The sequence below is a fragment of the Penaeus monodon genome, chromosome 42 (genome assembly GCF_015228065.2).
Source record: "Penaeus monodon isolate SGIC_2016 chromosome 42, NSTDA_Pmon_1, whole genome shotgun sequence".
Lineage (NCBI taxonomy): Eukaryota > Metazoa > Arthropoda > Malacostraca > Decapoda > Penaeidae > Penaeus > Penaeus monodon.
In genome coordinates, this window is record NC_051427.1 from 9,100,987 (window position 1) to 9,126,449 (window position 25,463).

Here is a 25,463-nt window from a genome sequence, read left to right on the forward strand (position 1 = left end):
AGGGGAAGAGAGACGGGGGGGGAGAAGAAAAAAGAAAAAAGAGAGAGGGGAGGGGGTGAGGGAAAAAGAGAAGAGAGAGGGGAGAGGGGGGGTGGAAAAAGGGAAAAAGGAAGAGAGAGGGGAGGGGGGGGTGGGAAAAGGGAAGGGAAAAAGAAAGAGAGAGGGGGGGGTTAGGAAGGGGAGGGAGGGAAGAGGGGGGGGAGGAAAGAAAAGGGGGGAAGGGTTTAGGGGGGGGGGCCCCAAAAGAAGGGGAAGATGAAGAGGAAGAGGGGGGGGTTTGGGGGGTGAGGAAGAAGGGGAAAGGGGGGAAGGGGAAAGGGGGGGGGGGGAGGAAGAAAAAAGGGAAAAGAAAAAGAAAAGGGGGGGGGGTGAGGAAGAGAGAAGAGAAGAGAGAGGGGGGGGTGAGGAAAAAAGGAAGGAAGAAAAGAGGAAAAGGGGGGGTGAAGGGAAGGGGGAAAGAAGAGAAAAAGAAGAATGGGGGGGGTGAGGAAAAAAGAAAAAAGAGAGAGAAGGGGGGGGGGTGAGGAAAGGGGAGAAGGAGAAGAGAGGGGGGGGAAAAGAGAAAGGGCGAGGGGGGGGGTTAAAGAAGAAGGGGCGAGAGGGGGGGGAGGGAAGAAGGAAAAGAGAGAGAGGGGGGGTGAGGAAGAGAGAAGAGAGAGAGAGGGGGGGTGAGGAAGAGAGAAGAGAGAGAGAGGGGGGGGGTGAGGAAGAGAGAAGAGAGAGAGAGGGGGGGTGAGGAAGAGAGAAGAGAGAGAGAGGGGGGGTGTAGGAAAAGAGAAGAGAGAGAGAGGGGGGGGGAGGAAGAGAGAGAGAGAGAGAGGGGGGGTGAGGGGAGAGAAGAGAGAGAAGGGGGGTTGAGGAAGAGAGAAGAGAGAGAGAGGGGGGTGAGGAAAAGAGAAGAAGCGAGAGGGGGGGGGGTTGAGAAGAGGAAGAGGAGGGGAGGGGGGTTGGGGAGGGGAAAAGAGAAGAGAAGAGAAAGGGAGAGGGGAGGAAAAGAGAAGAGAAAAGAGAGGGGGGGTTTAGGAAAAGGAAAGAGAGAGAAGGGGGGGTGAGGAAAAAGAGAAGCGAGAAGAGGGGGGTGAGGAAAAAAGAGAAGGAGAGGAGGGGGGGGGAGAAAAGAGAAGAGAGAGAGAGGGGGGGTGAGGAAAGAGAAGAGGAGAGGGGGGGGTGGGAAGAGAGAAAGAGAGAGAGGGGGGGGGGGGAGGAAGAAAAGGGGGGGGAAAAGGAAAAGAGAGAGGGGGGGTGAGGGAGAGAAGAGAGAGAGAGGGGGGGTGAGGAAGAGAGAAGAGAGAGAGAGGGGGGGTGGGAAAGGAGAAGAGAGAGGGGAGGGGGGGGGAAAGGGAAAAGAGAAGAGAGAGAGGGGGGGGGGATGGGAAGGGGAGAAGAGAGAGGGGGGGGTGAGGAAGAGAGAAGAGAGAGAGAGGGGGGGGGAGGAAGAAAAGAGAGAGAGAAGGGGGGGTGAGGGGGAAAGAGAAAGAGAGAGAGAGGGGGGGTGAGGAAGAAGAAAGAGAGAGAGGGGGGGTGAGGAAAAGAAAGAGAGAGGGGGGGGGGGTGAGGGAAAAAGAGAAAAGAGAGAGAGGGGGGGGGAGGAAAAGAGGAAGAGAGAGAGAGGGGGGGTGAGGAAGAGGAAGAAGAGAGAGGGGGGGTGAGGGGGAGAGGGGGGGGGGGGGGGGGGAGGGGAAAAAGAGAGAGGGGGGGTGAGGAAAAAGAGAAGAAGAGAGAGGGGGGGGAGGGAAAAGAAAAAGAGAGAGAAAAGGGGGGGAGGAAGAGAGAAGAGAAGAGGGGGGGGGGTTAGGAAGAGAGAAGAGAGAGGGGAGGGGGGGGGGAGGGGAAAGAGAAGAGAGGAGAGGGGGGGTGAGGAAAGAGAGAAGAGAGAGAGAGGGGGGGTAGGAAAAAAAAGAAAAGGGGAGAGAGGGGGGTTTAGGAAGAGAGAAGAGAGAGAGAGGGGGGGTGAGGAAGAGAGAAGAGAGAGAGAGGGGGGGTGAGGAAGAGAGAAAAGGAAAAGAAGGGGGGGGTGGGAAAAGAGAAAAAGAGAGAGAGGGGGGGGGGAGGAAGGAGAAAAAGAGAGAGAGGGGGGGGGGGAGGAAGGAGAAGAGAGAGAGAGGGGGGGTGAGGAAGAGAGAAGAGAGAGAGAGGGGGGGTGAGGAAGAGAGAAGAAAAGAGAGAGGGGGGTGAGGAAAAAGGAAGAGAGAGAGAAGGGGGGGGGGAAAGGAAAAGAGAAGAGGGGAGAGAGGGGGGGGAGGGAAAAGAGAAGAGAGAGAGGGGGGGGGGTGGGGGAAGAGAGAAAAGAGAGAGAGGGGGGGTTTAGGAAGAGAGAAGAGAGAGAGAGGGGGGAGGAACGGAGGAGAAAAGAGAGAGAGGGGGGGGGGAGGAAGAGAGAAGGGGAGAGAGGGGGGGTGGGGGAAGAGGGGAAGAGAAGAGAGGGGGGGGAGGAAGAGAGAGAGAGAGAGAGGGGGGGGAGGAAGGGGAAAGAGAGAGAGAGGGGGGGTGGGGGGAAAAGAGAAGAGAGGAAAAGAGGGGGGAGGAAAAGAGAAAGGGGAGAGAGGGGGGGGAGGAAAGAGAAAAAGGGGGAGAGGAGGGGGGGGGAGGGGGAAGGGGAAAAAAGAGGAGAGAGAGGGGGGGGGGGAAAGAGAGAAGAGAGAGAGAGGGGAGGGAAGATTGAAAGTAGAGAAAAGAAAAAGGGGGGGGGAAGAGAGCGGAAAAGAGAACAGAGAGGGGGGGGGAAGGAAGAGAAAAAGAAGGGGGGGGGGGGAGGAGGAAGAGGAAAAAAAAGAGAGAGAGAGGGGGGGAGGAGAAGAGAGAACAGAGAGGGGAAGGGGGGGGGAGGGGAAAAGAGGAAAAAGAAGGGGAGGAGGGGGGGGGGAGGAAGAGAGAACAGAGAGAGAGAGGGGGGAGGAGGAAGAGAGAACAGAGAGAGAGGGGGGGGGAGGAAGAGAGAACAGAGAGAGAGAGGGGGGGGGAGGGGAAAAGGAAAAAAGAGAGGGAAAGGGGGGGGAAAGAAAAGGGAAAAAGAGAAAAGGGGGGGGAGGGAAAAGGGAAAGAGAAAAGAGAGGGGGGGGGAGGGAAAAAGAGAAAGGGAAGGGGGGGAAAAAGGAGGGGGAGTGGAACAGAGGGGGGGGGGAGAGAAACGGAAAGTGAAGGGAGGGAGGGGAGGAGGGAGAAGAAAGATTAAAAAGGGGGGCCAAAAAACTGTTATTAAAACAAAAAGAAGGGGGAAAAACCAATTTGGAGGGGGGGAAGAGAAAGATCCATATTCACGAAACAAAAAAGGCCCAAAAAAAAAACAAAAATTTAAAAAAAATTTCATAATACAAAAAATTTTAAAAACTTCCCGCCCGAAAGGGGTGGGAAAAAAAAAGTTGGGGAAAAAAAAAAAAAGAGAAAAAGAAAAACCAAAAATAGGGAAAAAAAGAAAAAGGGGGTGATTAAAAATAAAATTTCAAGAAAAAAGAAAAGGGGGAGAAGCAAATGGGGGAAAAAAAGAAAGGGGGAAAAAGGAGGGGGGAAGGGAAAGGGGGAAAGGGGAAGGGGGAAAAAAGGGGAAAAAGGGAAAAATTTTTTTAAAAGAATTGATACAAAAAGGGAGAGAAAAAAAATATAAGGAAAAAAGGAGAAGGAGGATGAGAAAAGGGGAAGAAAAATAGGGGGTTTAAAAGGTAGGGGGAAGTGAAAGGTAAGGAGGGAAAGGAGAAAAAAAATGGGGAAGGGAGATGGGAAAAGGTTTGGGGGTTTTTGTAAAGAATTTGGTAGGTATAGGTGAAGGAAATAAAAGATTTGGAGGTAGGTAGATAGGTAGGTAGGTAGATAGGTAGGTAGGAGGTAGATAGGTAGGTAGATAGGTAGGTAGGTAGATAGGTAGGTAGGTAAGTAGAGTAAAGCAGGTAGATCGACAGAGCCAGAAAGGTAATAGAAAAAAGAAGGAAAGAAATGAGATATAAGAGAGAGAGAGGGGGGGGGAGGAAGAAGAATGAAACGATAATGCAAAAAGTATAAGGGGAGAGACAGTGAGAGAGAGAGAAATAAAATATGAAATTTATTCAACAGTAGTTGCCTTGCTCTTGGGACACAGTCGAGGGGGAGGGTTGATGGGGGGGGGGGGGCTCTGCCCACTAACACCCCCCCCCCCCCGGGAAACATTGTCTTCACCTTGGTATGTATTGCAATATAGAACCGAAACTCACGAGCGCCGCGTGGGATTATGAGCGGCGCTTTCTGCAACTTTTTCCTTTATTTGTGGCGTTACTGTTCGTGTCTGTAGATGATTTCTTGTAAAAATGCCAAAATCTTTAGTCCTCGACAAGAATATCATCATCAATATGCCCTAGCTTAGTGCGTCTGGACCGTACCGATTAACCGAAGTCCGTTGTTTACGTACGGTATGCAGGACCAAATAGCGGAAGCGCGGAACATAAATTAAACATGGAAAAGGGCACAACAGATTAAAAAAAAAAACAGATCAGCACAATTAAATTCCCTTATCCCTTAGCAACCCTTCCTTGTCCTAAGATAACAGAGCCGGAAGACACCGGAATACTGCATTCCTTGAGGAGGTGAAACGGGACAGTATACGACCCGGAGTTAGTTCAGAGACTCGGTTTTTGCTGATTTTTTTTTTTTTTTTTTTTTGAGGGGAGGGGGGTGCGGGTAGGGGTTTAAGGGGGGGGTTCTGTTCCGTTGTTGCTGTTTTTTTTTTTTCTTTCCTTTTTTTTTTTTTTTTTTATTATTATTATTTTTTTTTTTTTACTCATTTTCTGTCTCGGTTTTTCCTCTCTCTCCACTCTTTCTCTTATCCACTCTTTCGCTTCTCTTCTCCACTCTTTCGCTTCTCTTCTCCACTCTTTCGCTTCTCTTCTCCACTCTTTCTCTCATTGGCTCATTTTCTAACTGTCTGTTAAGGTCACTCATTGTAGTCTCTTTATACGTGAGTTCAGACAGACAGACAGACAGACAGACAGACAGACAGACAGACAGACAGACAGACAGACAGACAGACAGACAGACAGACAGACAGACAGACAGACAGACAGACAGACAGACAGGAGGGAAAGCGCGGGTAGAAAGGATGAGCGAAGAGAAAATAAAATAATTGTACGAGTCACTGGTCGGACTTATAAAGTAGTTTATTATAGTATTTAGATCGTAGTTACATAGTATAGAAATTATATATGCATATAGTATTTTCATGAAAACAGGTAACAAGTTATCATTTCAGATATTAAATATACAGGTTGTCTATATTTATTTCAATACATATGAATTACAAAATTGCTTATTTTTAAAAATTAACTTTTGCACCACCAACAAAAAAAAAAATTCATCCATATTTCACTTGTATGAAAGACTAACTTAAAATGGGTTTATAAATGTACAGATATTCATCAAAATCATTACGCAAAATTAGAGTACAATATCGTAAACCAAATATAAATATAAATAAATCGATAAATTGGTTAATAAGCAGCACAAGAAAATAATCAGTTTTACCTGAAAAGGATTTTACATATATTTCCGAAACGTCGTTAGCCCCCCCCCCCCCTTCGTGTTTTAAAACCAAAATATCTTCATCATATCCGTTTCCTTCTGTACAAGCCAAATGATATACGTTATATTAATCGTATATCCCGTATGCGTGGTATACGATGAAGTCCAATTAAGTCGATACCTTGAGAGATTTCCTTGTTTTTTTTCTCTCGCTCTTTTTTGTAGATTAAAAGGAAGTCTGTATAAGTATCTGGAGCTGATCGACGATTCAGAATGCCACTGTTTTTGTGTCGATATTTTGTTGTTGTTGTTGTTGATTTTTTTTCTTTATTTGTTTTGTTTTGGTAATTTCATCGTCCCTTCACTTTTCCCTCTTTGTGTTACTTGGATGTGTTTAATACATCCAAGCAACACATCGGGAAAGAGAGAGAGGGGAAAAAGAGAGAAAAAAGAGAGAGAGAAAAAGAAAGAGAGAGAGACAGACAGACAGAAAAAGAGAGAAAGACAGAATCAGCTCCGGGAAGGTCAGGGCAATCCGGACCTTCCGCTATTTGCGTGCGTCAGGAAGGCATGTTGAAAAGGTCAGGTCGACTACTCTTTGTGGAAGCCAGGTCACGCGGCCGACGTGCAAGAGGCCACGTAACTAGGAAAGATATCGATGCCGCCCCCCCCCCTCTTCCTTCTCTTTTTTTATCGCTCGTTTTCCTTTGTTCAGTTTCGTTTCCTTTTTTTCTCTCTCTCTATTTTCCCTCTTTCATTTTTTCCTGTTTTTTTCCGTATTTTGTCTTATAGCTTTTCGTTGATATTTTTTCCTACATTCTTCCTGTGGGAGGGAAGGGAGTGAGGGTGGGAGTGAGGGAGGGAGTTGGTGGGTGAGTGTAGTGGGCAGGCGGGGGAAAGTGAGGTGGATGGGTGGGGGAGGGAGGGAGGGAGGGAGGGAGGGAGGACTAACAGGTGAGGAGAAAGAAGGGGAGGAGTGATAAATGAGGCGAAGGGAGGGAGGGAGAACGGGCGAGGGGAAGGGGGAAAGGGGAAGGGGAAGGGGGGAGGGGGGAACAGAGGAGAGGGAAGCCGGAACAGGTAGGGGGGGACGCGAGGGGGGAGGGGGAACAGGTGAGACGAGGTGATGGAGGAAGGAGACTGGGGGGGGGAGCAGGTGAAGGGGCAGGGGGGGATGAGGGTGAACATAGCTCAGCCCGCCAGCTCAGCTACAATCACTTTACCAGTATTCCGCGCGGCGTGACCGCAGTGAGACCTGTGGTCACTGGCACTGCTCCCACGTGGCACTGCTCACCTCTTGGCACCCACGTGGGCACCTGCGCTGTACTGCACCTGTGTGGGCCTTCTCTCCCTCGCGTGTGAATCCAGAAAAGGCGACGCTCACCTTTCTCGACCTCTCTCTTGCTCTCTCTCTCTCGCGTCTCGCTCTCCCCCGTTCGCGGCGCAGTGAGGATGGTGCGGGGTTCGTGGATGAACCCGGCGCGCGCGGAAGGAGATCGGAAGTAGTGGAAAGCAATCGACCAAAAGAGAGAGAGAAAAAGGGGGTACTAGAAGCCGAGAAACTGATCCTTGGCCTCACGGCGTCTGGCGCGAGTGTTTTCCGAGTTCGTCAAAGTCTCATGACTAAGATATTCTAGGGACGGGCAAGGGCACCCGCCTCCTCTGTATCAGCTCTCGGTTCCTGTCGTCCTCATAATATATAAATAGAAACGCAAGGGAAAAAAAAAAAAACGGAGAAAAACACAGGAAGAAGGAAATTGATACCCGCGCTAATTGCTCTCTTCAGCCTAGAACGTATTCAGATTTTGACGTGCGTGCGTATTGGGTGCCTCGGGAAAAATCCTCCGTATTTAAACGCTTTTATTTATTTGAACATAACTTATTTAAGCCGTATTATTTATCTGAAGATAACTTATTTCTGAATCTTGACTGTAACCAGATCAGAGCAATCCCCTAACGCACACCCCAAAGAAAGAAAGAAAAAAAAAAGTTCAAATCAACACACAAAACGAAAAAATAGAAAAAAAAACACACACAATAATAATCTCCATCTTCAAGAAAATCAGAAGAGGCAAATTAAGCCAAAATAGACGAAGAAACCAAAACAAAAAAAACGAACACTGACCGCCTCGACCTCCCCCCCCCCTTTCTCAAAAGCATCCAAAATGAAGCTCGTGTGGAGTCAGAGTATGGTGAACCTCGCTATACATGACCCTGCCACTGCCGCCGCCCTCGTCAAGGCTACCTACTCCTACACACGGTAAGGTCCTCGTTGGGTCTCCTGTGCTTCCACCCTCGCGGGGACTGGCGGGACTGGCTTCGTTTCTTTGTTTGGGTGGGGTTTTCTTTGTTTTAGAAGGGGGTAGGGGTGGAATTATAGGGGGGGGGGGTGTTGTTATTGGTTTGGTGTTCAGGTCTGGGTTGGGGATATTTTTTCTCTTTCTATCTCTATCTATCTATCTATATCTCTATCTATCTATCTATATCTCTATCTATCTATCTATCTCTATCTATCTATCTATATCTCTATCTATCTATATCTCTCTATCTATCTATATCTCTCTCTCTCTCTATCTATCTATCTATCTATATCTCTCTATCTCTCTATCTGTCTATCTATCTATATCTCTCTATCTATCTATCTATCTATATCTCTCTATCTACTCATCATATCTATCTATCTATCTATCTCTATATCTCTATCTATCTATCTATCTATATCTCTCTATCTATCTATCTATCTATATCTCTCTATCTATCTATCTATCTATGTCTCTCTATCTATCTATCTATATCTCTCTATCTATCTATCTATCTATATCTCTCTATCTATCTATATCTCTCTATCTATCTATCTATCTATATCTCTCTATCTATCTATCTATCTATATCTCTCTATCTATCTATCTATCTATATCTTCTATCTATATCTATCTATCTATATCTCTTCTATCTATCATCTATCATATTCTATTCTATCTATCTATATCTCTATCTATCTATCTATCTATATCTCTATCTATATATCTATCTATATCTATCTATCTATCTATCTTTATCTCTATATCTATCTATCTATCTCTATCTATCTATCTATCTATCTATCTATCTATCTATCTATATCTCTATCTATCTATCTATCTCTCATAATCTCTATCTATCTATCTATCTATCTCTACTATCTCTATATATCTCTTTTATCTCTATATCTATCTCTTCTATCTATCTATCTATATCTCTGTCTATCTATCTATCTATATCTCTGTCTATCTATCTATCTATATCTCTGTCTACTCTACTATATTATATCTCTGTCTTCTATCTACTATATATCTCTCTCTCTCTATCTATCTATATCTCTCTCTCTCTATCTATCTATATCTTCTCTCTCTATCTATCTATATCTCTCTCTCTCTATCTATCTAATCTCTCTCTCTCTATCTATCTATATCTCTCTCTCTCTCTATCTATTTTCTCTCTCTATCTATCTATATTTCCTCTCACTATCTATTCTCATTTGCGTGAATATCTTCTGCGTTTAGTCCATCGCCAATTATGCGTAATTCATAAATGTCGCCACTATGGCAAATTTGTTAATAAAATACGTTAAAGCTCCTTCGAGAAATGGATCACCAATGCATTTATTATTTTCGAAGAAATTGGCCTAGCATGACTTTATGTTTTGCCTTCCAGACCGGTTTGGCGTCACCTGTTTATATTGGACTGTTAAACGCTAGTGTACGTTGCTTGTCATGTAGGTTGTTTTAAGCAGTGGTAAAAGAATGAATGTTTAGTCCGTTTTTTATGTTGGTTGTGTCGTAAAAAAAACAAGAAAAAAAAAAAAAACTTATAGCCTTTCAAGATGTGTGAAATTTTAGATTTTTTTTTCTTTTATGGGGTCAGTTGTATTGTTTTATAATTGCTTTCGCTTTATTTAGAATAGTGCAGTTGGATGTTTATTATTATTGTTGTTAGCGAAAACTACTAATTTTCTGGCACTTTGTTTTGGCCATGGGAACATCCGGCCCTGTGATTGGTTGAAAATGATGGACGGTGATTGGCTGGACACGACCTTACTAAACGTGTCATTGCAAAAATGTCGCATTTGATTTCTAATCCTTACATCACCTCATCTCTTATACAAAGTACGTGATGGATTATGTCTTCAAAAACTGCCTCGTAAGCTCTGTTACCAAAACAACACAATGAAAAATAGAGAAAGTATGTGGACAAATTCTTTCGTTCGCGCCTGGGTGTCCGCCATTTTTTTTAATGCTACGAGATTATACACATTATCTAAGTTACGCAAAATAATACCTTGCTGTGTGGTGGTGTGTGCAAGGGCAACGCAGGTGTAAAGGCTTACTATTGAAACCGGGCGAAAGAACGTGTCTGGTCAACCCGACGGATACATTAAGGGGGAAAATTCGTGTTTTTTTTTCCATTCCAGATGACTTACCTTGTCTCGACGTCTGATGTAAAAAAAAAAAGATAATTTCATTCAGTCTAAAGGTGCACTGGAGCTTAAATACGAACAGAAAGAAAGAAAATATTTTTATAATTGAGCAGCCCGGGTAAGGATGGCAACCGTAGCCGGGAGAGGGGGGGGGGGATCAGCTAAGTTAGAATTAAGAACATTTTTTTTTTACTTTCAGTGCAGCCCGGTTGCAACATGGAATTTGCACAGCGTATCACATTAAGATAATATAAATTATCATAACGTGTGTGTTTTAACGCCTTCTCCGTTTACATAATAAAATACAGTTTAATTTAACATGATTTATTATAAGAGCCAACACAAGAATAGCAGTTCAGCGTCATTGGCTGACCTGGTCCCACTGAGACAGGTCATGGCGGCGACCAGAAGGGGAGGGGGAGGGGATGGAGGAGGGAGGGGAGGGGGGTGGCTAAATCAATAGACCGGTGATCCAATGACCGAGTTTCCCGCTTCGTAAATGTTACTAGAATGGAAATTTCGGTGATTCTCTCTCTCTCTCTCTCTCTCTCTCTCTCTCTCTCTCTCTCTCTCTCTCTCTCTCTCTCTCTCTCTCTCTCTCTCGCACACGCACGCACACACACGCACACGCACGCACACGCACACACACACACACACACACACGGTCTTCTAGCAAAGTTTAGATTATATGAAACGCTTTATCGGATAAAATTACATCTTATTTCCACATCTGTATTAGGATATTGAACAGATAAATTTGATAACTGGTACACATTCACTCTTCCTTTATCAAATATATATACCCAGGCTTATGCTCTCTGTTCCAGATTTTCTCTCCGGCTCTTTCTCACTCTTTGTCTATCACTTCGTTTATCGATCTGCCTGCCTGTTTCTCCTAATCTCCCTCTCTCCCCCTCCCTCTCTCTCTCTCTCTCTTACTCTTTCACTCTCTCTCTCTCTCTCTCTTACTCTTTCACTCGCTCACTCTCACTCTTACTCTTTCACTCTCTCTCTTTCTCTTATTCTCTTTCACTCTCTCTCTTTCTCTTATTCTCTTTCACTCTCTCTCTTTCTCTTATTCTCTTTCACTCTCTCTCTTTCTCTTATTCTCTTTCACTCTCTCTCTCTCTCTCTCTCTCTTCCTCTCTTTCACTCCTCCTCTCTCTCTCTCTCTCTCTCTCTCCTTCCTCTCTCTCTCTCTCCACTCTCTCTCTCCTCTTCTTCTCTCTCTCTCTCCTCTCTCTCTCTCTCTCTCTCTCTCTTTCTCTCTCTCTCTTGCTCTCTTTCCCTCCCTCCCTCTCTCTTTCTCTCTCCTAATCCCCCCCCCCCTCTCCCCTGAGCTCCGCATTTAAGTGTTTGATCTTTTTCAGCAGAGGTCCCGGTCGGGGACTATTCCTTGCCCTACTCCCCCTTACCTTTCCTGTGGAACTTTGATATAGTTTGAAATGGTTACCTGTGAAATCATGGGTGGTGGGGGGTGGGGGGGGAGGAGGAGGAGGAGGAGGAGGAGGAGGAGGAGGAGGAGGAGGAGGAGGAGGAGGAGGAGGAGGAGGGGGAGGAGGAGGGGGAGGAGGAGGGGGAATGGGGAATTGGGGAATGGGGAATTGGGAATGGGGAATTAGGAATTAGGAATTGGGGAATGGGGAATTTGGACTTGGGAATTGGGGAATTGGGGATTGGGGTTGGGAATTAGGAATGGAGAATTGGGAATTAGGAATTGTGAATTTGGACTTGGGAATTGGGAACGTGGACTTGGGAATGCTGGGTGGTGAATAAGGAATCTGGAATGGCGAATTGGGAATGAGGTAAAGAATAGGTTAAAAAGAAGAGGGAGGGCGAGGAGAAAGAGGGAAGGGATTAAATAAAAAGGGAAAGGAATTTATGAATGATGGGGAATGAGGAGGAAGGGAGGAAGTGCAAGACGTGGAGGGGGGGGGGGGAGGAGATTCCAGGGTGCAAGTATAAACACGTTTGACCTCGTAGGCTGGCGTTGTGACCTCGGGTGAAGCTATGCTGTTACTAGACCTCTCTCTCTTCTCTCTTCTCTCTCTTCTCTCCCTCTTCTTCTCTCTTCTCTCTTCTCTTCTTCTCTCTTCTCTCTTCTCTCTTCTTCTCTCTTCTCTCTTCTTCTCTCTTCTCTCTTCTTCTCTCTTCTCCTCTCTTCTCCTCTCTTCTCCTCTCTTCTCCTCTCTTCTCCTCTCTCTTTCTCTCTCTTTCTCTCTCTTTCTCTCTCTTTCTCTCTCTTTCTCTCTCTCTCTCTCTCTCTCTCTCTCTCTCTCGCTTTCACCACTCCCCTTCTCTATCTATGTGTTCACGTGCAAATATCATGCTCATAGTGGCCACACTACGTACATGAAATAAACACGTGAACACGTTGACACACTCAAACGCGCGCACACAGGTTTCCAAATACATAGGAGTACTTGTCCATATATGTAGGTTTTTTTTCATATATACACCTTTCTATGATTGATTGATTTACTTGTTTATGAATATTTATGAAAATATCTTGACTTAATCGATTAAGAATCCACGTTCTATATTTGTTTGTGTTCCTGCATTCCGTTTTCTGTTGTGATTTCGGTGTTGCCATACAAGGCTCTTAACGGTGCATCTGACCAACATGGCAACATGGCTTGGCTTCAACATGGCAACATAGCCCATATTTAGACGCGAAGAAGGTCAAGTGACAGTTTATATCGGACCTTGTCTGTGCGGGTGGAGTTCCTGTGTATTTTTCTTAGGTCTTAATAAGCCTTCGAAAAAGCAACAGAGCATGACCTTTTCCTTGGTTTCCTCTGGTGCAAAAGAAGAAGAAAATAAGAAAAAGAAGAGAAAAAAATAGTTTTCGTGGTATGAAATTCATTGTAGCACCAGAGAGACAAACCCTGACCTTATTTTTGGGGCTTGACCTTTCTGAGGCACACTGGCGACGTCCGGTAAGCATGTGACGTGGGTGCTGCCTCGTCCTTTTTGGTGTTTATAGAGGAAATGAATGTTTTGCGAGTTTTTTTAGACTTATTTTATGTTCCATTCAACATTTTATTTACATGTTTTAATTCTTATTTTTAGATATATAAGTAGTGTTTTTTTTATAACAACAAACTGGCGGATATTCTAGGAATACCTGCACCACGGAGGGTAACTAGGTCAGAGTTAATACCAGCTAACGTCCTCTAGAAATGTCGATATTCTAGTTTATTTTAGTGTCCCTTGACTTAGCATTTTACGTCGTCGTTTTATGTTCAAATTTTGCTTATCTTGATTAATATATACTATTTTTTTTTCGTTCATTATTTAAGCGTTTTCCGTATTTACGTTGCTGAGTTTACTCACTTTTTTGCGTGTTCTTTTCTATTCGTGTTGTGTATTTATTCGACTTTTTTTCATCCTAGATTCGTGTGTTATTTTCTTTGCCTAGTCCTACATTTGTTGTTATTCTTTCTATTTTACCTTTCTCCTTCTCTCTCTATTTTGTGCATTTATATATTTACGGAACTCAAACTATGCAGTGTTGCAATAGTGTTGCAATAGTGTTGATGATATTGATAATTAGTAGACTATGGAACTGTTTTTTTTATTGTTGCTATTGGTGATTATTGACATATTATTGTTGTAGTTACTTTCATTCTTATTATTATTATCATTACCATCATCATTATCATCACAATTTTCATCACCAATATCATTATCATCACCATTATCACATCACCAACCCCATCTTACCATTACCATCAATACCATTACTGACAAGTCTTAACAGTTATCATCATCTCTCTCGACCAAAGAGATTAATGTATATATTTTTCCTTTTTCTCCAACAGCAAAATGAGGAGGAGACAGAGTGCGGATTCTACAGACATAGAGCTGGAAGTCCCCGTCGATCCCTATATGCAGGTTCGTATATGTAATAACCTTTTTATAATAGTTACCCTGTTTTTTTATGAATCGTTGTTGCTGCTGTTTTCATTTACTCGGGGGTTTTATCTTGGATAGGAATTAGTGTTTATTTTGCATGCGTATTCTGCAACGTCATTTGAATTGCTAATAGTTTACGATTTATCTTGGTTCGGGTAATTCAGTCGTGTGGTTTGTATGCTACAATTCGGGATGTATGATGTTAAAAATGACATTATTTATAACTTCATTTATTTTTTTTTTGTTTCGTATTTTTATTTTCGTTCATAAAACTTAGGTAAAGAAAATGGGAATTGTGGTCAGTCAAAGAAAACGGATGTTCTGTATTTTCTTAAAGGGCCAACTTATTATTATTATTATTATTATTATTATTATTATTATTATTATTATTATTATTATTATTATTATTATTATTATTATTATTATTATTATTATTATTATTATTATTATTATTATTATTATTATTATTATTCCGTATCACCCTTACTATCATTATTGGGTTAATTTGGAAATGACGTCTAAGACTGATTTCCGGGTGAAAACTGTTTTTCTGAAAGCTTTCATTGGTGTTTCGAAAGAATCTAGCACTCATTTTCTTCGTAAACGAAGTACAGCTACATCGACCCCGAAAGCTGGGGAGGTCATGATACGTATCAGGGAAGTTACGGGTTAAGAGCGGATGATCGAAGAAAAATTCTCAGTAATCTGGTTATTTCGAAGCGCATTCATAGTAAATGGAGGGTCTTCAACATATGTGCGAGTGTGTGTGAGTGTGTTTGCGCTCTGTTTCCGGGTTTATATTTACGCGTGTGCATGCATTTGAACGTACAAGTGAATATTCATAGATGAGAATTAGATCTCGATATATGCAAGCACTCCATTAACTGCTGCGATTTTCTGCGCCTACAAAGGCCACCTGACAAAGCCATAACTACTTTTATGGCCGTAAAGTGGGCTATCTAGGAAGTAGTGTGCGGTGCTTGGCTTCGCTGCTCATACAAGCGCACAGAGAACGTCGTTGAAAATTAATTAGTTATCCCTCGGCCTGTTTCTCGTTTTGTCTGTCAGCTTGTCGATCTGTTTGTCTGTCAAGGGAGAGGGAGAGGCGGTAGGAGAGGGGAGAGGGGGGTAGAGAAAGGAAGGAAGGATGGTAGGGGAAGAGAAAGGGAGGAAGGAAGGAAGGAAGGATGGTAAGGGGAGAGGAAGGAAGGATGGTAGGGGGAGAGGAAGGAAAGGGAGGCAGGAAAAGGGAGGCAGGAAAAGGGAGGCAGGAAAAGGGAGGCAGGAAAAGGGAGGCAGGAAAAGGGAGGCAGGAAAAGGGAGGCAGGAAAAGGAGGCAGGAAAGGAAGGGGAGGCAGGAAAAGGAGGCAGGAAAGGAGGCAGGAAAAACAAACTGGGAGTCGGACAGGGGCGCATGAAAAACACCATAGACGTAGGCACATAAGTACAATATATAACCTATATATCGCCGATAAGGTAATCTCGGTAGGTAATATTGATTTCTCCCCCCCTCTCTCTCTCCATTATAAATCGTGTAGAACAGCAGAGTGGAATTTAATTAAATTTATCATCGGCGTTCGAACCCGAGATTAAGGGATTTGAACCCACTCTCCTCCTTGCCAACTATCGCTGTTTGAGACAATTTATATATATTTTTTCCTCTCTCGAGACCCATTCACCAGTCTATCGGGTCGGTTTTATCTGGAATTCTAGGCACGAGTATACGTCATCACCCAGAAACGTGTGCATATTTACGTGTTGATTGACAGGGTGGCTTATTTGTATGCCAGAATGTGTGCACTTTATCACCGTATGCACGAGAGGTTTGTCCGCCAGTGTGTTAATATTCGTCTCCATCATCTCTCGTCTCCCTTGTCTGTTTTTTTTAATTCTTTTTGTTTTCTCGTCTCTTTCGACATTCACCGTCCCTTGGGCTTCCTCGTTCTCGTCCTCCACGCCTTCTTCCTCTTTTTCTCCCTCTTTCTCCTCTTTTAGCTCCTCCTCCTCCTTCTCCTTCTTCGCCCCTCCTCTTCCTTCTTCCTTCTTCCTCTTCCTTTTCCTTCTCCTTCTCCTCCCCCTCCTTCTTCTTCCTCTTCCTTCTCCCTCTCCCTCTTCCTTCCTTCTCCCTCTCCCTCTTCCTTCTCCTTCTCCCTCTTCCTCTTCCTCGTCCTTCTCCTTCTCCCTCTCCCTCTTCCTCTTCCTTCTCCCCTCCTCTTCCTCTTCCTTCTCCTTCTCCCTCTTCTTCTCCTTCCTTCTCTCTCCTCCTTCTTCTCTCCCTTCCTTCTTCCTCCTCCTTCTCTCCTCCTTCTTCTCCTCCTTCTTCCCTTCCTCCTCTCTTCTCCTCCTTCTTCCTCCTCCTTCTTCTCCTCCTTCTCCTTCTCCTCCTTCTCCTTCTCCTCCTTCTCCTTCTCCTTCTCCTCCTTCTCCTTCTCCTTCTCCTTCTCCTTCTCCTCCTTCTCCTTCTCCTCCTTCTCCTTCTCCTTCTCCTCCTTCTCCTTCTCCTCCTTCTCCTTCTCCTCCTCCTCTCCTCCCCCATCTACTTCCTGGTTTTCCAGAGATGGAGTTTGTGGTTAATGGTAGTTTTAGGTTTCTCTCTGAATAATTTGTAATTCCACCTGACATCCCTCTCCTCCCCCCCCCCCCTCATCTATACCCTGATGTCCCTACGTCACTGTGGTACCCTGCGTTGGCTCTGTCCCTCTCCTTCTCCTCGTCTCTGTTTAAGCATGCACGTGTGTATGTATGTATGTATGCGTACATATACTCCCTCTCCTCTATTTAAGTGTGTGTGTATGTGTGTATTTGTGTGTTTGTGTGTGTTTGTGTGTATTTGTGTGTGTGTGTGTGTGTGTTTGTGTGTGTGTGTCTGTGTGTTAGTAAAACCCACAATGCAAAAACATATATATATATATGTATATATGTATATATATATATATATATATATATATATATATATATATATATATATAAACATATGTATAGATATGCATCTTTCTCGTATCTAGCTCACTCCTCTCGCCCAGTTGCATAACGTTATCCGGTTCCCGCCACACGAGTCTCACCCTTACGGCCAAATTACAATTCTGTTTGATCCAGCTATCGCCACTTTGTACTTGTCCATTACACATTGCAGCTTGTATCACGAGGGGGACGCGTGTCAGTCCCTAACTTCTCTTAATGTCTGCTTCTGTTAACTCTTTTTTTCTCTTTTTTTTTGTCTCCAGGTGTTTATATATATAGATTTTTTCTTGTTTTTTTGTATTTGTTTTGTGTCATGCTTGTTGGGTTTCGGTTAGTATAAAACGTTAGACGTTCGGAAAGAAAAACAGAGATAAAAAGGGAGGGAATTTCCCCGAACTGTTGACGTTGAGTGTCCAGAGGATGTGTGACGTCATAATTGTGTCATTGCAGCATCCGATGTTTGTGTTTGTGTGAGAGAAGGAGAGAGAAAGATAGATGGTGAGGGGAAAGTGAAAGTAGATAGATAGATAGGGTATTAGAGAGAGAGAGAGAGAGAGAGAGAGAGAGAGAGAGAGAGAGAGAGAGAGAGAGAGAGAGAGAGAGAGGGGGGGATGGGAGTCGGTCAGATTTCATGAGCCAATTAGATAGATAGATAGACAGATAGATAGGGAAGGATTTAGGAGTAAGAGATAGATAATGAGGGGGAGTGAGTCAGATAGACAGATAGATGGGTAATTGAAGAAACAGAAAATCTAGTGAGACAGGGGCGAGGGTCGAATGAAAGTTCAGTAGATCGATAGACATTTGAAGAGGAGGTGAAAGGAGCACCATATCATATTAAGATGAAATGTGAGTTTTATCAGGTCAGTGACAGAGAGGAGAGAAGAGAGAGGCAACGAAGATGGGAATAAGAGGAAGAGTAATATAGCATCGATGTTTTGAAATTCTTTGTTCTGCTTAAAAGGCCCGACGGTCGTGATGGAAAGATTTCTTCGTCTGTGTCTCGCTTTCTCCTTCGCCCTATTTTGTACCTTGTTATTCGTCTTCCGCAGATTATTCTTCTTCTCCTCCTTCTCCTCCTTCTTCTTCTTCTCCTCCTTCTTCTTCTCCTCCTCCTTCTTCTTCTCCTCCTTCTTCTTCTTCTTCTTCTCCTCCTCCTCCTCCTCCTTCTTCTTTTCCTTCTCCTCCTCCTTCCTTCTTCTCCTCCTCCTTCTTCTCCTCCTCCTTCTTCTCCTCCTCCTTCTTCTCCTCCTTCTTCTCCTCCTCCTTCTTCTTCCTCCTCCTTCTCCTCCTCCTTCTCCTCCTTCCCTATCTCTTATATCTCTTTCTTTATCTTCGTCTTCGTCTTCCTCCCTTTCCATCGCTTCTGCCTCCAAATCCTCAATCTCTCCCACCTCTTCCACTTTTTCTTATCCTTCTGCGTGCCATTACCATCTCCTCTCCTCCCTATCTATCCCCTCTGTCCTTCTCCCCTACTCCTCCTTTTCCCCCTCTTCCATTCATCTATCCCTCCCTTTCATTCCCTTCCCTCTCGTCTCCTCTCGTCTCCCTCTCCACCCCCTCTTCTTCTCCTCCGCCTCCGCCTCCGCCTCCGCCTCCGCCTCCGCCTCCGCCTCCGCCTCCGCCTCCGCCTCCCTCTCAGCCTCCCCCTCCCTCTCCCCTCCCCCTCCCTCTCCCCTCCCCCTTCCCTCCCTCTCCCCTCCGCCTCCCCCTCCCTCTCCCCTCCCCCCATACCTCTTACCGCTTACCTCCCACACAAATAAGGCGGAAATACGGCCTGACATTTCCCTCCCATGGGCCTGCCATGAGCACGTACGTTAGGGGATTTTATGGTCCCTTTAATCCCCTGAGCGGCGTGAATGCGCCCGGGGTTCCCCTAAACCCCCACGGCGGCGGCGGCGACGGCGGAAAACAGGCTTTGTCCTCGGTCCTGTGTTGGGGAGGGAGGGAGGGAGGGAGGGGGTCTTGGAAGGTTGTTTTGCTTGTGGAGGGGGGGATCCTGTTAGTGTGTGTTTGTATGTGCATGTTTGGGTATGTGTATGGATATCACATACGTACATACATATGTATATATAATTATCTGTCTGACTGTCTTGTCTATTTCTTTATCTCTGTACCTATCACCCTCTCTCTCTCTCTCTCTCTCTTATAACATGGGAAATAGTGAGATGATACCAGTGGCCAAGTATTTAATAAAAAAAATAGCTGGTAACATTAAAAAATACACAAACAATTAGCATCTCTAAATTAATTGCTTAAGAAACTCTATGTACTTTGAAAAGATTTTGCCCAACTGATTCTTATGTGTTATGTACTCAGTTACTCCAAAGCAAAGGAGTTGGCGGTTTTAGGTGTTGTGGACTTTACAACAAATATACTTTATCAAATCTAAATCTCGTGTGTGTGTATTTGTGTGTGTGTGTGTTTGTGTGTGTGTGTATTTGTGTGTGTGTGTTTTGTGTGTGTGTGTATTTGTGTGTGTGTGTATTTGTGTGTGTGTGTATTTGTGTGTGTGTGTGTATTTGTGTGTGTGTGTGTGTTTTGTGTGTGTGTGTGTGTGTTTGTGTGTGTGTGTGTTGTGTATTTGTGTGTGTGTGTGTGTTTGTGTGTGTGTGTGTGTATTTGTGTGTGTGTATTTTGTGTGTGTTGTTGGTGTATTGTGTGTGTGTGTGTGTGTGTGTGAGATGCTAATGAGAATAAATGAAGGAATATGAGGAGAAATGAAAAGGTGAGGGCGAAATAGAATGAATGTGAGAGGCGCGATGGCCAATAGAGAATGGCGGAATGGAAGATGAGATCGTGGACAAGGAGCGACCGAGTTGGTGTGACGTCACCGTCGCCAGAGATACCGAGAAGCGAAGGTATAAAAGGGGCCACGGCGGGCGGGCGGCGTGCGTGTCCCCGGTGCCAGCGTGGCGAGCAGAGGGCCAGTCTGACTGCCGAGTGTTGGTGATTACATCGACAGCGGCGGTACAGTTGCATAGGTACAGAGTAGGTCCAGTTCGAGCACAGCTGCGCCGGCCCCGCCACCACCGTTGCGATGTACGAGTGCCCGTTCGTGTCCGGCGAGGAGGGCGGACCCCAGCCGAGAGCGACCCCCTCCAAGGTGAAGCGAAGGTTCAGCCTCAGGAGAGGCCAGGCAGGCAGGGGCAATGAGAACGCGGCGCCTGGTGCCACGGCGTTGTCAGGGTTCGGCAGTGCTGTCCCTCCGTGGCTCCAGAGCTTGGAGACGCCGCCGAAGCGAAAGGAATCCTTCAGCTCGGGCGTGAGAAGGAAGTCCCTGCGACTTGTGGCTCTGTCCTTTCGGCAGGCGTCGGGGCAGAAGGCCAAAAGGGATCCCCCCCCGCCTTCGGACGCTCCGTCGGTGTTCGAGCGCGAGTGCCTCAACAACCTCTCGCCCAACGACCCCGAGTTCGTGCGGCGGACGTCCATGCGCTGGCGGAGGAAGACCGGGCTCGCCGCCCCGCCGCAGGGCGCGCTCTATCGAGTGCCTCCCGCGCACGGCTGCCTTCTCGAAGTCCCTCTCGTGTCCTCTTACGGCGCCAAGTTCGAGTGGCCGACGCACCCCAGCCAGCAGCCCGCCGTCCACAAGCGCGTGTCGGTCCCTCAGAGGACCCACGACGTCCCCGTGGCCCTGGTGGCGCCGTCCCTCCCGCCGCACCACCTCCCCTTCGGCGCCCACGCCGCCCAGCGCCGCGACCTCCTCATGAGATCACAGCGCCGACACTCCGCGTCGGGGATTGCCCAGCGATCCCTGCAGTCGAGTCCCAAACCCTGCGGGAGGGATCCTGCGGAGAGACTTCAGAAGAGAAGCCTTCAACCGTCGCGAGGATGTCCTTCCTTCGCGAGGGACAGGAAGGGCGCGCCGACGTGTAGAAGAGACGTGAGGAGGACTTCCTTGCGTTGCGGCGACGACACCGTGACTGAAGGGTTTTTGAAGTTGCTGAAGGATGTAAGGCACAGAAAAGCGCACAAGGGAAGCAAAAAAAGCGAAAATCCACATGAGAAAAACCTCGAAGTCGACCATTTACTCACGACTACGACCACGCCGCTGCGCCGCCTAAGTCACAGGCTTCGCAAGTCCTTCGGAAGTCATAAGCGAGACAGCGACGTGTGGTCCCAGAGTGACCTGTCGTCGACTAGCGACCTGTCTTCCACATCCTCAAGATCCTGTCACAGCTTTTTATCCGCCACACTCTCGTCCTCGTCGTCCTGTCGAAGTGACCTGTCCTTCAGGAGTGACCTGACTTCCTCTTCCTTCTCCTCGTCGCCCTCCTCCGTCTTTTCCTCCTCGTCCTCCTGCCACAGCGACATGTCTGCGCTGTCGTCGTCGTCATCGTCTTCCCGACTCGGCTTCCATGAGATCTTCGTTGCCGAAACTGAGGTCGCTGAAACGTTTGTACGTATCCCACGCAAGGCGTCATATATGAACGTGTGCGCGCGTGTGTGTGTGTGTGCTTGTACGTATGTGCGTCCTTGGGTATGTGTGTGGATGTGTGCGAGTGCCAAGTGACATTTTACAAGAAGAAACACCGTAATGGGTACTTTTAAAAGGGTTGTGGGTTGGACATAGGGTCTGGGGCGGGTTTTAGGGGGGGGGGGTTGGGTTTAGACATCTAAGAGACACGAAATGTCACGGCCGCAAAGTGGGCAACACTGCGGAAACTGGTACCAACGAGTTTTTTTTCTTTTCTTTCTTTCTGTAATTCTTGGGCTGTGAATGTCACGGCTCTTTCTCTCTTCTCTTCTCTTCTCTTCTCTTCTCTTCTCTTCTTTTCTTCGCGATATTCTTTCCTCACTCAATTAAGCCGTCCCCTTTCTCTCTCTCTCTCTCTCTCTCTCTCTCTCTCTCTCTCTCTCTCTCTCTCTCTCTCTCTCTCTCTCTCTCTCTCTCTCTCTCTCTCTCTCTCTCTTCTCTCTCTTGCTCATATAGCTACTACTATTATTATTACAGTCGGTGTTGGTATTATGGTTGATATTATGATCATAATTATTATTATCAAAACTGTTATTATGATAATGATTAGTATTCGTAGTATTAATAGTATGGTTGTTCTTGTTATCCAAATGACCATTGTCATCAGTATTATCAATACCCCCTTCTATTGTTATCATTATCACCATCATGACTACTATCGCCATCACCAAAAATATGATTCCTCCTCTCTGATCCGCCTCTCTCTCCCACCCCGCAGGCGATCATGTTCCCGTCGGAGCCGCGGCCGGAGTGGCACAGGCACCTCCGGCAGGTGCTTCACAAGGCGGGCCAGAAGATCTTCAAGAAGCCGGAACACCACGATACTCATATCCCCGAGAATTTAAGATACCAGCTCAAGCAAATATACGTGTACTAGCTGTTGTCTCGCGTCTACTAGGAGAGTTGTGCCTTCCGTGTCCCAGGGAGGGTCTGCTAGCTGATCTCCGTCTGCTAGGAGAGTCGCGTCTGCTGGCGGAGGGGGCGGCGGCTCATGAGAGGCTGCCTTCCCCCGCTCGTCTGCCGGGAGATGGCCTTCTGCAGGGAGGCCCGGAAGCTTCTGGCAGGTCGGCTGCGCCCTCCTGCGTCATTTGTTCATCTTCAGTGTCATCATTGTCATTCTCGTCTTCTCCTTTGTTCTCCTCTCATTCTCCTTTCTCCTCTACTTTTTGTTCTTTTTCTTTTTATTATTCTTATTATTCTTTTTCTTCTTCCTCCTCCATCTCCTCGACGCCAATCCCACCAGCGAGTCTTTCAGGCCTTTTCTCCATCTCTCTCTGCATCATTCCATTTCCTTCTTGCTTCTCCACCTCTCCTTTCATTTTCTCTCCGCCATCCCTCCCCTTCGCATTAATTTATCCAAATGAATATTTATCAGACAAATTGATTATTTATCATCCATCTGTTCGGAAAAAAAGGAAGATAAAAAACGCAAAATGTGTGAATAGGTTTTTTTTTCCTTCGATACTATGGAATCATCAGCGTTTGTGCATTTAGTCATTTTGTTTCGTCAGTTCTGTGCTGAAAGGGCTTTTGTAAAGAAAGATTGTTATTATTTATATCCTCCCGTGTTATGCTTTCCTTTCCAAACGTAGGCCTGTGTATTTGCTTCCTGTGTTTGTTTTATTTGTTTTTGCCCTAATGTAAAGGCAAAAAGCAAAATATAAACATGACACACAAAAAATACCAAAGCCTATTTATTTCTCACCTGAAACTTCATACAATCATCCATATATACACGTGTGTGTACATACATATGCATATACACACACAGATGTGTATATATAAATCTGACACTGGTTTTCCGAAAGCCTCGTGGACACAACAGCTAGAAAACTGTATCTGTGCTTGGGGTAGACATATTTTCAGATATCAGATGACCTGCACACTCACTCTTTCTCTCTCTCTCTTTAATTCCCTTTCCATTGCAGTCATCAGATGTGTGATAGATGCTTACTGTGTTATTCAAGGCGATCATCCAGCGTGCACCACGGCAAAAACCCAACATTTGATTTCGTATTAGTTGTGTTTCCCCTCCTTAGCGAGAAGAAAAGAAAACGGTGATTGTTTTGTTGGTCCGTGTGTGCAGCCGCGGATGGTTGCCTTCCTCAGGGATTCATTTTGTATATGTCTATTTCACGGCTGTTTTTCTTCCCCGTCTTTATTCCCGTTCTGCGTGACGGAAGTGGGGAAAACAGCGATATCATTGTAAATTTACTCATCGATGGATAAAGAGTTTATAAAATGGTTTTTAGTCTTCAACGCAATGCCTGCGCTTTTTATTCCTGGTCGATTTTTTAACAAACTGTATCCGATTTCTTGGCTTTGTCCAGAGCCTTGTGTGGTTGCCAGCATTTTTTTTTTATAATGTCTGTTAATCTCATCTGATGTTGATTAATCTCTTTATCATGACAGTGACGCTATCGATGGTTTGGTGAAACAGCCTACGGTAGATCTTTTGACGTGAATGTCTTACAAAGGTTTCAACATGTGATACGAAGCCTGAAATAAGGGAATTTGAGGAAAGTTGACGCCGTTTTCCGATATATATTTTTTTTTCTTTTTTTTGTGAAAATGGAGATGAATTTGAAAATCACTAGGAATTCAAAATGAATATTGAATCAATGACAAAAATTAATAGTATTAAGAAATATTAAATTAATAAGTTCATTACTAAAAATTATCATGACCAAAATTGAGGAAAATACAAAATGTTGGTTCATGAAATTCGATGTGTTATATGTAACAAAAACTGTTAAATTAATATTAATGTATTTTTGAAATTATTTATAAACTAATCATATGGAGCCAGTGAATTGTAGATCATAAGGAAAAATGTTTTTTAACGATTTTTAGTTTTGTCTTTCAGTCTATTTTCTGCAATAGTTACCATGTTCTAAAATTTTAGATGCTATTCCAAAATATTTAATTTTTTTCTCCTTTCGTGGATTTTAAAAATTCATTGGTCATTTATTTGCAATGTTCCAAATTATTTTATTTTTTCCCCCCTATTTGTCTTCTGAGTTTTCCTATATTTTTTCTTCCTTTTCCCTTCAAGAAATACACTAATCAAAAGAGATAATCATGTTACATTCAACTTTGCAAGACGTATAATCATTATTGCAGACGATATGCATTGCGTCATCCAGTCTCGTGACGTCACCACGGCCTGCCCTGGTAACGAATGTCTGTCTGCGCAATAATGTCGCTCAAAATACCAATAGGTTCAGTAATACAGTAATTCACACTCCCCGCGCGTTCACAAGCAAGCGCTGATCATAAGCATGCCGTGGCTTGCGTTCACAAACACGGTGATCGCTAAGCTTGCCGCGTTCACAGGCTCGACCCTCATGCGTGAGTGCGTTCGTTTTGTCTCGTCATCCCTGGGCATTATCACTACAAGCTGCATTTAAGTACCCAGGCTCTCCTTGACTATCCCGCGCATTATATCCCTCTCACCCTTATTCTCTTTTCGTCTCTGTCTTGTGTATTTATCTTTATATCTTGTCATTCTCTCTCCCGCCATTTTCTCCCTCCCTCTCTCTCTCTCTCTTTACTCATCTACCTATTGCCTTAAAACAATATTTGTGGGAAATAAGTGCAAAAGAATTCTCAGAAAATACGTGATCAAGTAACAGTATTTTTGTATGTATCACCGTGTCGATATCTGCTCGACATGTCCAAAACAAGTTATATGAACTTGACATGCCTATTTTTTTTTCCAAAATGCGTGTGTAGATTTTCATATAACCAAGCATGTCTGCAGAGAACAGAAGCGACGGTTGAATGCATTCTTAGCAGCTCCTCATGATGACCTTTGACCTACTTTGTGAAAAAGTGAATCCCAAAACCCCAGTACAGTGACCTTCCAGTGACCAAACTGTAATGATCTGAACGCACTTCATGGCATTTTGAAGCTTCGTTTCAGGTCATAATAATTTTTTAGATGTGTATTTTTTCATGTTTTTTTTGTTATATATAAACTTTTCATTATTTTTTATTATCATTATATATTGTACATGAGGTTGTGCCATACACCTATACTGACCTGGTGTTTTTTTTCATTATCATTTTCAATATGTGACATATGATGTAACTTATCGATAGTTGGTTTGTTACAATAAAAGCATTTTAGTTAAATAAGAAATTCGTTTTATTTTATGACCGTTCATC

The 25,463-nt window shown here is 44.8% G+C and overlaps 1 protein-coding gene across 1 annotated transcript; it reads left to right on the forward strand.

Annotated features, from left to right (window-relative positions):
- Positions 1–19,684: 19,684 nt before the first annotated feature.
- On the forward strand, positions 19,685–25,433 carry LOC119599033. The gene is made up of 2 exons (XM_037948779.1): positions 19,685–21,215; positions 22,012–25,433. The coding sequence occupies exons 1-2, from the start codon at positions 19,857–19,859 to the stop codon at positions 22,168–22,170; spliced, it is 1,518 nt and encodes a 505-aa protein (XP_037804707.1). The 5' UTR covers positions 19,685–19,856; the 3' UTR covers positions 22,171–25,433.
- Positions 25,434–25,463: the final 30 nt, after the last annotated feature.

What these genes read in the sequence shown, in the direction of transcription:
- LOC119599033 (XM_037948779.1), top strand. Translation starts at nt 19,857, where the DNA reads ATGTACGAGTGCCCGTTCGTGTCCGGCGAGGAGGGCGGACCCCAGCCG. An exon ending in CTGAGGTCGCTGAAACGTTT is followed by an intron (nt 21,216 to 22,011) that starts GTACGTATCCCA and finishes CCCACCCCGCAG; the next exon opens with GCGATCATGTTCCCGTCGGA.